This window comes from Mus caroli, unplaced genomic scaffold (genome assembly GCF_978045245.1).
Source record: "Mus caroli unplaced genomic scaffold, Mus_caroli_1 scaffold_20, whole genome shotgun sequence".
Taxonomy (NCBI): Eukaryota; Metazoa; Chordata; class Mammalia; order Rodentia; family Muridae; genus Mus; species Mus caroli.
Window position 1 is genome coordinate 29,019,163 of NW_028227275.1, and position 14,009 is coordinate 29,033,171.

Sequence of the window (14,009 nt, forward strand, 5' to 3'; positions counted from 1 at the left end):
TCTTACAATCCACAGACTATAACTATAGCTATTTGGCTTCGGAGGGAGAGCAGGTGATGCACAATAACAGGAGAACCTGGGCTTAACAGGGATTGAGTCTGTTTTGTTTTAATTTATCAAACATAGTATGTAGTTTCCCTATTGGAATAATAATTATAACTTTCAGTTTCTACCAATTAAAAAAAAAGATAGTCACACAGAAACGTAGAAACACAACAGTAGATACCATCATGATACAATTACCATCATAACACTGCCCCAGTACAGAAGACTTTATATGACTGATGGCATTTTACAGTTTAGGATTTACCTAGGTTCCATGGTCAAATGTTCTCTCTCTCTCTCCCTCTCCCTCTCTCTCCTTTTTATTAAAATTGTGGAATTATAATATAGTTACAGCATTTCTCCCTTCCCCTCCCTTTCTCCAAAGCCTCCCACATGCCCTCCCTACTTGCCTTCAAATTTATTGTCTCTTTTTTCATTAATTGTTACTGCATGCCTATATATATATATATATATATATATATATATATGTATATATATATATATCTTGTATGTATATTTCTTGGCTGACCATTTTCCATTTGGCACTGGACAACCAAACTGGGGTCTGTGCTTTGTTTTATTTTCATTTAAGATTTTGGTTGACATTCCTTTTCAGGATTTTGTTTGTTTTTCATTTTGCTGGGTCTTGAAGAAGTTCCATTTAGTGCCAGAATGGCAGCCGGTCTCAGCAGCCACTGGGAGTATGCTAAGCTAATTGCCACAGAACAGTATCCCAAATTAAGATCAACTCTAACCATGGGAACAATGGTCCCTGGCCCAACTTAACTACCTCTGGATTGATCTTACCTACCTGAGGAGCAAGTTTAATTCCTTGTGGTTTTAAAGAGACAGTATTCATCGGGGTGAGCTCCATCCCAGGCAGAAGATCATAGAGTTTGTCTTCTCTCTTGTCTCCTTTGACGTGGTATCCTCGACCCAGGCCTGTGTATGCCAAATACCCACGGCCGCCCAGTCCTCTCACCCCCGCAGCCCCTACAGGGACATTCATGTAAATTTCTAGGAATGTAAGAAGGCATTAAACTGAATCAAACCACCAGAAAATCACCCTGAATCTTACTGTAATGGAAAAGTTAGCCCAAGTCACATTGATTACTGCCCGGAGGACGGACAGATAACCTAAGATTCTAATGTAATGAAACTCAACCTCAGGTAAGGCTCACCATAGACTCTTGCTTTCTTAAATCTCCTTCGGAAGGAAGCAATTCCTTCAAGGAGACTGATAAGTACACAGCTGCTTCAAATTTTGTCAGAAGGAAAAGTATTTTTTTTTTAACTACTGTTTTGTTAAAATTTTTGGCAGAATCACTAAGGTTCAGTATGCTCTTATTAAAACATCCCAATATAATATGACAATTTGAATTATAGCTAGTCTGGGATAGAGACTATTAGAGTAAATGCCACTCTGCCAGTAAGGCAGAAGTGAATTTGATTATCACATCCATGGTGGGTCATCAGACAAACATTTAGAAAGCACCTTTTCTTTAAGTTCACCACTCTCTTATGCACTGTTGATGTGAGGCTTAATTTTGTTGAGTTTCATACAAAGATTCCTTTTTGATTTTTGTTTATCCATATTTCTACAGTGATTTCCTATTGGTGACATAAAGGAATAAACCATTAAGTGGATCACTCTTTGCCCATAAATATCATTCATTGATTATGTTTTTGTTAATGCTATGTATTATTTCCCCTTGGAATGGAGTTTGCGTTTTTTTCTACATCACAACTGGTTGATAATATATAAGATATATGGATTAATTAATGATGCATTACATATATATGCATAATGTCTCATGACATAATTTGTTATAATATATAGAAAGTATTTCAAATAAAATCTTCATTATCACTTTTGTATTACAATTTTGGTAGGGGTAATTGTATTATGAGAAAAGAACTTTTAAGGCCATTGAAGAGGTCCTAAGATGTTCAATTCATTTTTCTCGCATGAAAAATAATGTAACATAGTAAGAGAATTGTTTCCATAGTAATCTGGATGGGACTATTCTAAGTTACACCCAAGAGTGTATTTAAACACATCATTTGTTTCTATTTTCTAGATTGCTATCATATGTGGAAAACAGGATTGGGATCCATATAATGTTGGCTATAACCAAGAAAAACTACAATAAAAGATACCACAAGGCAGAGACAAATTACTTTTATCATTTACTGAATTTCCTGAGCTCAGAAACCTGCTCAAACAGTGAATCTGTGTAGGATTTAAACATAAAACACAGTCTGACAGTGAGATTGAGTTTATTTTCTATTTTAATGTATTTGGTTTCCATTATACTAAAGAAATATTAATTTCTTTAATTGTTTGCCTCTTTTCAAAGTGATTGCACATAGATGGGTTACACATCTGCCACTACAGCAGTCAGGAGGCAGAGGCAGGTGCTGGGGGGTTCTTGAGCAGCCTGGAATATACAGTAAGCCCTTGTGACCAACATGCAGACAAACACATGGAATAACAAAGGTGTGACACACATATCTGGGAAGGAGTTCATATGAGAATGCCTCATTGGAGGAGGTTCCCATCGGGCAATACTGCTCTCCCTTGAAAGTTCTGTAATCAGTCTAGTTGGTCTAATAAGGAGGAAGAAGCAATGGTTATAGAGCTACGTTGTATTCTGTGCCTACTTTGTGGATCCCTCAAGGATCTAATTTATATATTGCGCACATTCATATCATGTTCTGACAAGTATTTTCAATAACCAGTTGTAATGTGAAAAAACAGATTCTATAAAACAAGAGATGCTGATATATTCGATTTTTAGAAACAGTTTTCTACTCTTTGTTTTTTCTTCTCCCAGTGATTCCACCCAATCTCTTTAAGGCTACCGAACTATATAGTTTGTAGTTCATCTAAACTCTAGTTTATTAGTCATTTGAAATTTAGGAGTTATGGAAAGACAAGAACTAGCTAGTGTTACCTCTGACAGAAGGGGTCCTGATGAGAGCCCTGTTGCTGAGATGTCCTTTAGTAGCTGGGAAATGAAGACTTGGAATGGCTGCATAGGCTTGGGGGGTATAGAAGACAGGAGCTCCAAGGTAGGTTGTGGTAGGGTCATAAACATGACTCAGAGGGTAGGTGTATTCTCCTTGCAGCATGGTGTTCCTGCCACCGGTGCCCCGGGTGTACCTAACATAACTGTCCTTGTCCACTGGCTTTGCCAAGGTCACTTCTATTGGGGAACCATCCAGCACCTGTTGTAGAGAGTGAGGAAAAGCCAAGCTGAGAAGTCATCCGACAAGTCTTGGTCTACCATTTGGTGACTTGCAATTCTTAATGGTTTTGTCCCTTACCAATCCCATGCTTCTGTATCAGTTGACTAGTCTCCAAGTAGTCTTGTTGATAGTTGCACAGAATGGCAACAGGCTTAACAATGCCATTTTGACTACTGAATTTATAATACAGAGACAGTCACTGAGACATAAAATTATGCAATATTTTCTATTAAGTGTGATACTTGTGTTTAAAATCGCATAGTTATGTAAGTATAAACAGCTGGGGATCTTTATGGGTGAAATACAGGTTATGCAGCATGATAAAATGCAGGTGATAGAAACCAGTAAAGATATCTTATCATTTATTAACACTCTGGTGAGCAAGTCTTGCCAGGTTCAACAAAAGGCTCATTGGAGCAGCTACCTAATAGGTATTTCCTGGGGAGGGAGAGGAGCCTAGTTAGTTTCTACTCAAGCAAGAGGAACCTAATAGACTGTTGCAAATGTTTGCCCTACTGTGAAGTTGGAAGTTTCTAAATAGGGATGTCAGGGATATGGGTGATAGGGATACTGAGAACTCTCAAGTCAGATACCACTTAAAATATGGCCTTACACTGAAGGAGCTGAAAGGGTTTGCAACTCATAGGAAGAACAACAATATAAACCAACCAGAGCCCGCCTCCCCCCAGATCTCCCAGGAACTAAACCATCAAACAAAGGGTACACATGGAGGGACCTATGGTTCAAGTTGTATATGTGGCAGAGGATTGCCTTATCAATGGGAGGAGAGACCCTTGGTCCTGTGAAGGCTCGATGTAGTGTAGGAGAATGCCAGGGCAGTGAGGTGGGAGTGGGTGGGTAGGTGGGTGAGCACCCTCATAGAATTAGGGGGTGGGGGAGGGGATAGAGGGGTTGTGGAGGGGAAACTTGGAAAGGGAATAACATTTGAAATGTAAGTAAATAAAATATCTAATTAAAAAAATAAAAAAAATGCCCTTAAGAATTATTGCAATAGCCAGACAGGCGGCATACACCTTTAATAACAGCACTAGGGAGGTAGACAGGAGGATCTCTGTGAGTTTGAGGCCAGCCTGATCTATATAGTGAGTTTCCAGAAAGTATAGCCTACAAAGAGATACCCCTCTCTATCTTAAGTACCCAAATTAATTAGTTAATTAATAAATCTTTTTTTTGAAAAGGAAAGGAGTGATCTTGCTAGCCACCGTGTACCATTTCACTGGTCTCCTTAAATTGTAATATGATCACTATCTTACAAAAGATCCCCAAAGTCTAACTTTTTCCAATAAATAGAAATAACCATAGGTATAATAAGCAGCTTAGAAAAACTAATGCATAATTTTTATATTATGCTTAAACATAGCAGTTAATAGTATTTAGTAATAGTATAGCACATATTTAGCTACATATTTGTAAACATTGTTATAGAAGTGTCTATGTAATAAACAAATAATAATTGAGCTTCCTGACTGGTTACAGTGTGACTAGCTATCCCATGCTCCTGCCACTGCCTCCAGATTCATAATATTCTGTATGTGCTTATTAAAACATTCCAACGTAATACAGCCACTTGAACTTGGCATAGAGACTATTACAATGAATGCCATTGTTTCTGTCTGTAAGTCTGGAAAGAATTGGACTAGTTCATCTCCATCCCTTCCCCACCAAAATGGACTATCTTTTCTTAAACTTTAAGCCAAAACAAAGCCTCCCTTCCTTAAAAATTGGTATAACTTAAACACTTTTCAACTGGAATTATTCCAGTGTATTATTTAGCACTGGGTTTATGGTTGCTGGTTCTTCTCAGTAGATACCAGGTGAATTCAGGCATGTTTATTGAGGGAAAGCTACCTTAAACATTGTTTTTGAAGTAGTATCATTTTAAAGATGCTAATGTAGTAATCAATGAAGAAATAAAGTTTTGGTCATAAGGTACATTTAAATATCAATTGATTTTACTTTACAATATATATATATATATATATATATATATATATACTTCAGAGTCACCACTTAATTCCCTACAAGAGTGTTGCAGGTCCCTAAGGTTGCACATGCCCTAGGCTCCCCCAGGTCTGAAGGAATCTTTGCTGGGAAGCCTTTCCCTTGTTCTTCACATCCAGTTCCCACCAGTGTCCAGTCTGCAGTCTGTTCTGGTAATTATTCTATATAAGTTCCTCTTTGGGCTCCTGGGTCCTCTGATTTGTCATTGAGTTTGGCCGACAGGAACCTTGTATATGAGGATAGGGATGAGACTACAGTGAACTTAGGATGTGTTTTCCTGGTTTCCTCCCTGAGATGTCTTCTTGGACCCACTATATTATTTAACCAAAGACCTTTTGGAGAAGATCCAGCAGCCTTAGGGCAGTATGATTCTAGATCAATGTTCCTTCCAAGGGGTTTGCTCTCTACAGCTTGGTCTCATTTTGGGCCACCTCTGTGAAAACCCTGGGGGCCATGCAACCTCCAAAGCATCCCCTGCAGGAGGACCAAATTGAGGACTGCCTGAGAGACCAAGGATTGCTGGCGCAGACAATGACAACCATTTGGTAATTGCTGTTTAGAAGAGATGCTTTCATGGGACCAATGGGGTACGGGTGGAGGGTATAAAAAGCATTGTTCAGATGAACTTGCTAAGGCATCTCTTACCTGCTCTTTCTATTGTGCATTTACTGCCAGAAATCTGTGAGTGCTAGCCTCTGACACTCTATTTTTGAATCCCCCTTTCTCACATTTGTGGAGTGAATTTCTTTCTACCCAACCTCTACTGGAATCTGAACTGATAGAAGACTTAATGGGCAGAGCGGTCTCCTGGGCCTTGTGCTCTGACCCAATTTGCTGTCCTCGGATGTTCTCTTAATATTTCAAATTCCGCCATTAAGACAGACTCGCCTTGCCATAATTTACCCTTTGAAAGTATATCCAATTTTCATACATTCTTTTGCACAGAATCTTCTAATCCATGATGGTTTTCTGAACTCCTTCATTTGAACTTCTTACTTCTAAATGTCTTTTAATAACATCGAGTTGACTACTTTGCAGAGGTGTTTGTGGGCCTGACTTAGTTCTCTAGACTCTCAACCCCTTGATAAGCATCTTTGCTTTGATTAATTTTGCATCCTGGACATTACAGATCAGTGGCCCATAGATGGGTTTTAGTGTTTATTTGATTGATCCAAATACTATATAAGTTTCTGTAGACAAATAAACAGTAGGCATATATAGAAGTTGATTTTCTCCTAGCCTTCACTCTTGGCAAGGAGAGGAATTCTAAGCCTCCCTGTTGGGAAGATCAAATACCGAGATCAGAATGACAGCTATCTTGACCTTTTTTTCTGGCTAATGTTCCTTAAATCACTGCATTATAAAGTACAATAATTAGAAATAATTGGAACTTGGGGGATTTGGTACTTTGAATGAGAATGTGCACCATAGGCTCATGTGTTTGCAATCTTAGTTCCCAGCTGATGACCTGTTTGGAAGGATTAGGGGGTGTGGCCTTGTTGGAATAGGTGTGTCCCTGGGGCTTTGAGGCTTCAAAAGCCCAAGTGTCTCTCTCTGCCTGATGCCTGCAGAGCAGGATATAGAGCTGTCAGCTACTCTCCTGCCTGCTGTGGCATATTTTCTGTCATGATGATAATGGGCTTACCTCTGAAACTATAAACAAGACTCCAGTGAAATGGCTCCTTTTATAAGAGTTGTCTTGGTCATGGTGCTTCTTCACAGCAATAGAACACTAGCAAGGACTAGGGGAACATCTGGAAAAAAACTTGAATCCCTTCTTCACATAAAAATTGAGGTCAGTGACTTGTTCAAGTCATAAAAAGAAGTAAGTGTTAGAATTAGCTACCTAGCCACTTCCTTGTTCTCTGTATCTTTTCCTGCCATTTCTCTATTGCACATCCCCAAAGGACTGCAGCTTCTGGGTCAGTGGTGGGGAAAGAGAGCTGGGCTAACATGGACTCCAGAGGTTGCTCTTTGGTAGAGCATGCCTATACCAAGTATGGATGGAATCTGTGTGCATTTTCTTCTTTCTTATGTTACCTTGCCATTCAAAGCCTTCATGGCTTCAACTGCATCTTCTCGGTTACTGAAGTGCACAAAAGCGTAGTCTCGGATCTTCTTCACTCTTTCCACAGCACCTGTTGATATGATGGCAGCAACATTATTAGCAAACTTGAGACAGTGATGTGGCTAGCTTCCAAGGGTGAGATTCCTTTGCATGTCTAGGTTGAGAATTCTGTATAGTCAATATAAGTTTTACTTGTTATAAAATGCTGATAACCTGATTTATTATAAATAGTTATGAACTAAGTTTTCTAATCCTAGATTATAGGAAATTTAAAGGTAAGGATAACATCTTAGTAAGGAGATATAAAAATATAAATGGTAAGAAATATAAAAGATAATATTCTATACAAGGTAATGTGTTACTAAACTAGCTTGATATTGGTCATCTTATACACATATATTTATTTAACTCATTTACTTCAAAATACTGCTGTATCTTGGAGGTTCAACCAAGGTATAGAAGTAAGAAAGTTCAATTGCAGCTAGAGCAAGGGGATGAACAAGGAACTACTCATGCAGCCTTGGAGAGGAGAGGCGGGTATATCCCCTGGTTGCTGAAGTCTTCCCCCAGTCTCTGTTGTGGAGAAGAAACAATACTGTGCAATGATCCATGGGCGTGAGAGAAGTCACAATTTCCCATCCTATTCGCATTGGTCAGATTTCAGCCAGGAGTATTAGCTGCTTTGACCTATTATGTCCCACCCCCTATTATGTGTTAGTGTGGCTCCATGGAGTGCCTGATCTTGTGTCCTATGGTGGAACTTTCATCCAGGTCTGCTGGGAAGAGAAGGAAAATCAGGTCACATGAATATCCAATGTCACGAGAATGTGATGTGGTATCTGTGACACTTCCTTCACAGCTCAGTACTATCTTCCTTAGGCTTTTCATGAAGTCATTTACTGGTAAGTGATCATGGTGTCAATGAAGTGTGATTCTGGGCACTGTAGAAGCCTGTGGGAAAGACTTAACTCACTCCCATTAGAAACACCACACTCACTCTGCTGAGAATACCCTATTTTATTGTCTATAAAGGAAATCTGGAACTAGGGGAGCCATTAGCAATGTGGTGTGCTAATTACTGTGTAGTTAATTTTATTTTACTTTTATAAAAATACAAGGAAGTTACAGTTCTAACAAAGGTGGGTTCATAATTCACACAGCATGCAGCTAACTAAGAATCATATGTCCCATGCACTTAATTAACATCTTTAAGTTGTGGCACATGCCTTTAATCCCAGTACTCTGGAGGCAGAGGCAGGTGGATTCTGAGTTCGAGACCAGCCTGCTCTACCAAGTGAGTTCCAGGACAGCCAGGGATGTACAGAGAAACCCTGTCTTGAACACCCTCCCCCTCCCCAAATGTTGCTTCTGAAAGCACATCAGAAATCTAAAATAGTTTCTGCCTGTAGTATTTGAAAGATTGGAGAAAACTACTTATCTACTATTTCTAACTTGTTTCTTATACCGAAGAGTTTCTGCTTATGCACAAGGATTTTCTATAAAGATGCTGGTTAGGCCACCATAGAAATAACAAAAGAAAGCAAGACCCATTTTCTCAGAAATGATTCCATTTGACACATTGTTTTTTACAAGCTCCATTGAGTCTTTAAAGAGATTAGAGTAAGATGATATGCACTTACATGGTAAGATCGAAACCCTATTGTCTGTTTCTAAAATTTATAATGGGATAAAATGTGAGTATCTGTTTTAAATATCTCAACCCACGTGTAAATACAGACAAACTCAAGTCCACCTATATTCAGAGATACCTGGAAAGGTGGATATCAAACTGCTAAGCATGGTTACTTCAGGAACAGAGAAAAAAGTGTTGGGGAAAGTGAAAGCATTTTAATTATAGGCGCGCGTGTGTGTGTGTGTGTGTGTCTGTGTGTCTGTGTAGTTATGTGCATGTGAGTGCAGGGGCCTGTGGAGGCCAGAAGTTGGTGATAGATCCCAGGGAGTTCAAGTTACAGGCATTAGTGAGTCAGCTGACATGGATGCTAGCAACTGAATTGGGGTCTTCTACAAGAACAGTGCAAGCTTTCCAGTCCCATGATGAAATTATTTTAATTGACCTGCTTTTATAAAGATTAGTTTAGTTTTTTGTGTAAAAACATCCAGAAAGCAACCTATCCTATTTTTATGTAGAAAGGTCATTGTACATATTAAGGATAACATATTAAAAAAATAGTTGGACAAAGATGCTTAATGTTATCTTTTAAGCATACTGTTGCCCGCTCAGTATTCCAAACAAATGTTTTCTTTAGCTGATGGTTAAGTGGAATCTTGTTTCACTACCACCTGAGCACACTGGTTATCTTTCAGCTGGTGTGATTTTGAAAGGCTGGGTTTCTTCATTTCACATGTGGTTCTCAGAGTCAACATGACGTAACACCATTCCCAGGAAGAATCGGAAGAAAAAGAAAATCCTTTTCCTATCGGAGTTCAGTTGCTCTCTCAGATTCAGGGTCACTGGAGCATTTAGAACTCATACTGTACCGCATGGTTCAATGACCATGAATTACCTTCCTTTGGAACAATGGGAGACATGTGATCTAAGGGTAATTTTAAAGTATTGCAGTAGTTCTCTCTCCATTTAGTATCTTAAGTATCATAAGAAGCCCTTAGTGTCTCATGGCAATAATTACACAGAGCAAAATTATCTGGCCAGACTGAGACAATGAAATAAAGGCATGTGAGCCCATGAAACACAGGACATATAATTAACTGAGATTTTAAGTCAATATCCTTAGTCCTTCAGTGTTGGATGGAAGGGTGAGAAAGGCTTCATCCCACGCTTGTCTTGGTCAATGAGAACCAAGGATCATTGAACCAGGATGGCCTCCACCCCTCCCCTCCACTCTGCTCTTCTGAGCTATAATTTCCTAAGGTGTGTGTGGGGGTGTGTGTACTTTAGCTGCACAAAATATCATTTTCACTTACCTCTTCCTTAGTGTCAAGGATACAAGAGCTAGTCTCTCAGTAAACACACAGAGTACAATGTATTATCAATTTCCATATACACCATCAGTCATGTTAATTATGTAGCATTGATATTGATAATGGATTTGGGCGTTCTGAAATTCTTGCTAGTATTGAAATTTTTATGCTTTTTTAGCAGCAATATTCAGACTCTGCTTATGGAAAGTTTCATTTGTGAAAATTTGAGCATAGAAAGTAAATTAGAAAGTAGGGGTTTGAATAATACAACATGAATTTCTCCCATCTAGATACTACCCTGGTCTAACCCTACTTAGAGACCAAACAAGAGCCACCACTTTCAGAGTTATTTATATTCAGGGTTGGCTAGCTTCTGTAGAATAGCAATGGCCACAGGCTTTCCTTTAAGATATTCCTCCTCAGTGCTTGCTATCATTATTCAAGGCTTATCTGTCGGCAAAGAAGAACTAGATCTGTGATCCTAACAGACATTAGGAAAACACGCTCAAAGTGTAGTTCTTTACTCAGTAACATTAGCTGCATCTGGGAATGTAAGAAATGCAATACAAAAGTGTGCACTCAACCAGATGGGGTGAGCAGTCTGCTTTCAGCAGTCCTTCAGATGATTCTGCTACTGGCGAACTGTTTAAGGGAAAAGATTTTACACAATACCATACTTAGCACGACAGCAGATACCCTAGACTTCATGAGAACAAAGTATCAATGGCCCAAGGTTTCTGTGGCCATTGTCATTTGTTTTCCAGAATATTGATGCAGTATTTTCCTAGGTCATTCAGGGTTCAAATGATATACAAAGTTAGATTTTCAATGAATAATGAGGTCTCTCAAAAACCCAAATCTTTAAAAAGATTGATACATTATACTGTTGCACTGAAGAAGAAATTTGTGGATTTTTTCTCTATCTCCACAGGATATATATCTGCTAGTTGTTCATAATCTTTTAGGCATCACACACATCATTATAGAGCCCCAAGTGTTGTGCCACTGGCCTAAGAAGTGCCCCAGGATTGCTGGAAATGTTTTAATAATAATATAGTATTATGCTGGGGGTGGTTGTAACTGAAGATATGGGAGGAGATGGGGGAAGAGAAAGGAAGAAGAGGCAAGAAGGAACAAGTTGGCATTCATTATTTTCTTACAGCTTCCAGGACACTATAGTCTAGGCATATTTATCTTAAATGTTCAGACTGGACTGATAATCACTCACTATAAAGAAAAGAGTCAGTCTTTCAACATTTCCTCACTCTAACCTCTTTCAAAACAAAAGCGCCATTTTAATTGGAAGGGAAAGTAAGTATTATTCACTCTGGGAAAAACAAAACCCAACCTGAAGCAGATGAAACCTATACACATATGTACTAGCTCCCAGTCCGGTACAACTGCATTGAGGTCTATCATTTATCCATGAGTGATTTGTCTTAGGATTTTGCTCTGCATTCCAAGCACAGGATAATTTAGCTGTGACTTCTCTATAAATTCCTTCCACACACAGCTCACATCTGTTAATTCCTCCCACAGTGCGTGGCATGCTGGAGCTACTGATGGAGTAGCAGCTGCAATGAATGAATGTGTGAAAGGAATGAGGGCTGGTGTGAGGGTTCAGAAGGTTGTTAAATCTGGGGTCTGCCAGCTGCTAGCTGTGTGACGATTTAACTACTCTGAGCTCTGTTTTTTCCGCATTATAGGAAATAATAGACACCACCAGGGAACCTGCAGGATAGGGCATTATGATGTTAAATGGCATGTGATGTGAACACGCCCACTCTAATTCTAGAGGATTTTTTTCCCCCAGTTTCTGTAGTAACTATGGATTCACAGCTGTTGGTATCCAACCATACCATGATACTGAATGTCAGGGAAGGCAGAGTTCTTGAGGGTGAAGGAAGAGAAGTGTTTGAGAATCTCTCAACTGAAAAAGATGATATCCCTGCTAATTATCTGTAAAAAAAATGTTATATGCTTATTACCATTGTAATATACATGTAACATCACATCCACTTACAATCTGAGGGTGTGAACACTGTCAGGAGGCTTAGTAGGACAGCATCATGGCCCATGTTTGTTAGCATCCTATAGCAATTGCCCAAGAAACTCTCAGTTGCATGAAGATGTTTTTATGATAGACACAGGCTGGTGTGACTGAGGACATTCCCAGACAGATGAACAGGAAATGTCAGGAGATGCCTTTGGTTGTCACCTGGGCAGAGTGCTATAGCTGGCAGGGGAAGGCATGGACCTTGCATGTTGTTCAATACCCTGTTCAATCTACCAAGGATGATTTGCCCCCCAAATGTCAGTAGCAAAGAGGTTAGGAAAGCTGTGTTAGAGGTTAGACCTCCAGTAAGAGCCAGACACCATTAACATAGTAAATATTTACTTTGTTCTTAGTCTGAGGGTCTAGGGACAGAGGAGCTAACTAGAGGGAGGGTAACTCATAGAATTTAGTTTGGCAGAGGTGATGTGTATTCATTAATAACTACACAGATGAATATAAACCATAATATTCCTAAGTGCTGTAGGACCATATGTCTCTTTTGGATCCAAAAATGGTGGAATACCTGAACAATATACAACCTATTAGGAGAAGTGACTAAATAAAAGCTATTCCCCTTAACATTGTGGGTAATGGCCTCTGGCGTAAGTGTTTTTAGAGCACATTTTTTTTTTTTTTTTTTTTTTTTTTGGTTTTTTCGAGACAGGGTTTCTCTGTATAGCCCTGGCTGTCCTGGAACTCACTTTGTAGACCAGGCTGGCCTCGAACTCAGAAATCCGCCTGCCTCTGCCTCCCGAGTGCTGGGATTAAAGGCGTGCGCCACCACCGCCCGGCTAGAGCACATTTTGAAGAAGTAATTGCACGTTTGTCCCACCTGGTTTAATACTGTTGAATTCCTTTTCAATCATTTCTTCCGAGGTAGACAGCATAAGGTTCCTTACATACAGGATTTTCACGGAAGACATCGTGTCCTCATCAACTTCAACTTCTGGTTCTGCCCAGTCTACTGCAATAGGATGTCCCCACAACTGAATTCTTCCTGTCGACAATGACCAGAAGAGTGATGAATTATTTAGAAGTCACGACATCATCTCAGCGCATGCTGATGGTCTTTTAAATTGAACTGACCGTTAAGGTCTTAAATGACCAAGACCACTAAAAAAGATTACTATTGATTTTTAAAGACATTTAAATAAAGTGAGAGTCTGGTAGGAGAGTCTTCAGTGTGACTAGTGGCTTATCATAATGATTGAATGTATATAGAGAAGCAGGATGTGGTTTGAAATGGAGAAGGAGTGAGGACGCAGTGGGTGCATTTGACTCTCAGGACAGCTTTTTCAAGGGGGGAGGTAGTTTTTAAGGTGAGATAATAAAAGGGGAGAAAGAGCAGATTTAGGGCTCAGACACAGAGTCTGACTCCATGAAACATTAAGAGGTCATTTGGACAGCATTGGCTGTAGTTGGAATGTGTTGCTATTAGCCAGACACCATCACTTAGACATACACAAAGGAGTCAGGGTGGATGGGGCCAAACATTCTTTGTTCTCAGTCTCTCAGATTTGATCCAGGGCTCAGACCAACTGTGCTCCTTCCACATTCTCAGTCTGAGTACAGGCAATGTGGGAACTCGGAGGAAAAAATATATATATTTAAAAGTCCCAATTCAGA

At 39.5% G+C, this 14,009-nt stretch overlaps 1 protein-coding gene across 5 annotated transcripts in view; it reads right to left on the bottom strand.

The window, feature by feature from the left end:
• A1cf (APOBEC1 complementation factor) overlaps window positions 1–14,009 on the bottom strand; it is a 76,701-nt gene that overhangs the window by 12,099 nt on the left and 50,593 nt on the right. For 3 of the 5 annotated variants that reach the window (XM_029472880.2, XM_021151317.3, XM_085834240.1), the window contains 4 exons: window positions 13,216–13,380; window positions 7,360–7,457; window positions 3,003–3,276; window positions 857–1,062 (listed from right to left, as the gene is read on the bottom strand). In XM_029472880.2, coding sequence (XP_029328740.1) covers window positions 857–1,062; window positions 3,003–3,276; window positions 7,360–7,457; window positions 13,216–13,380 — 743 coding nt within the window. The remainder of the gene's footprint in view (window positions 1–856; window positions 1,063–3,002; window positions 3,277–7,359; window positions 7,458–13,215; window positions 13,381–14,009) is intronic. The other 2 variants (XM_021151318.2, XM_085834241.1) reach the window with 1 other exon arrangement.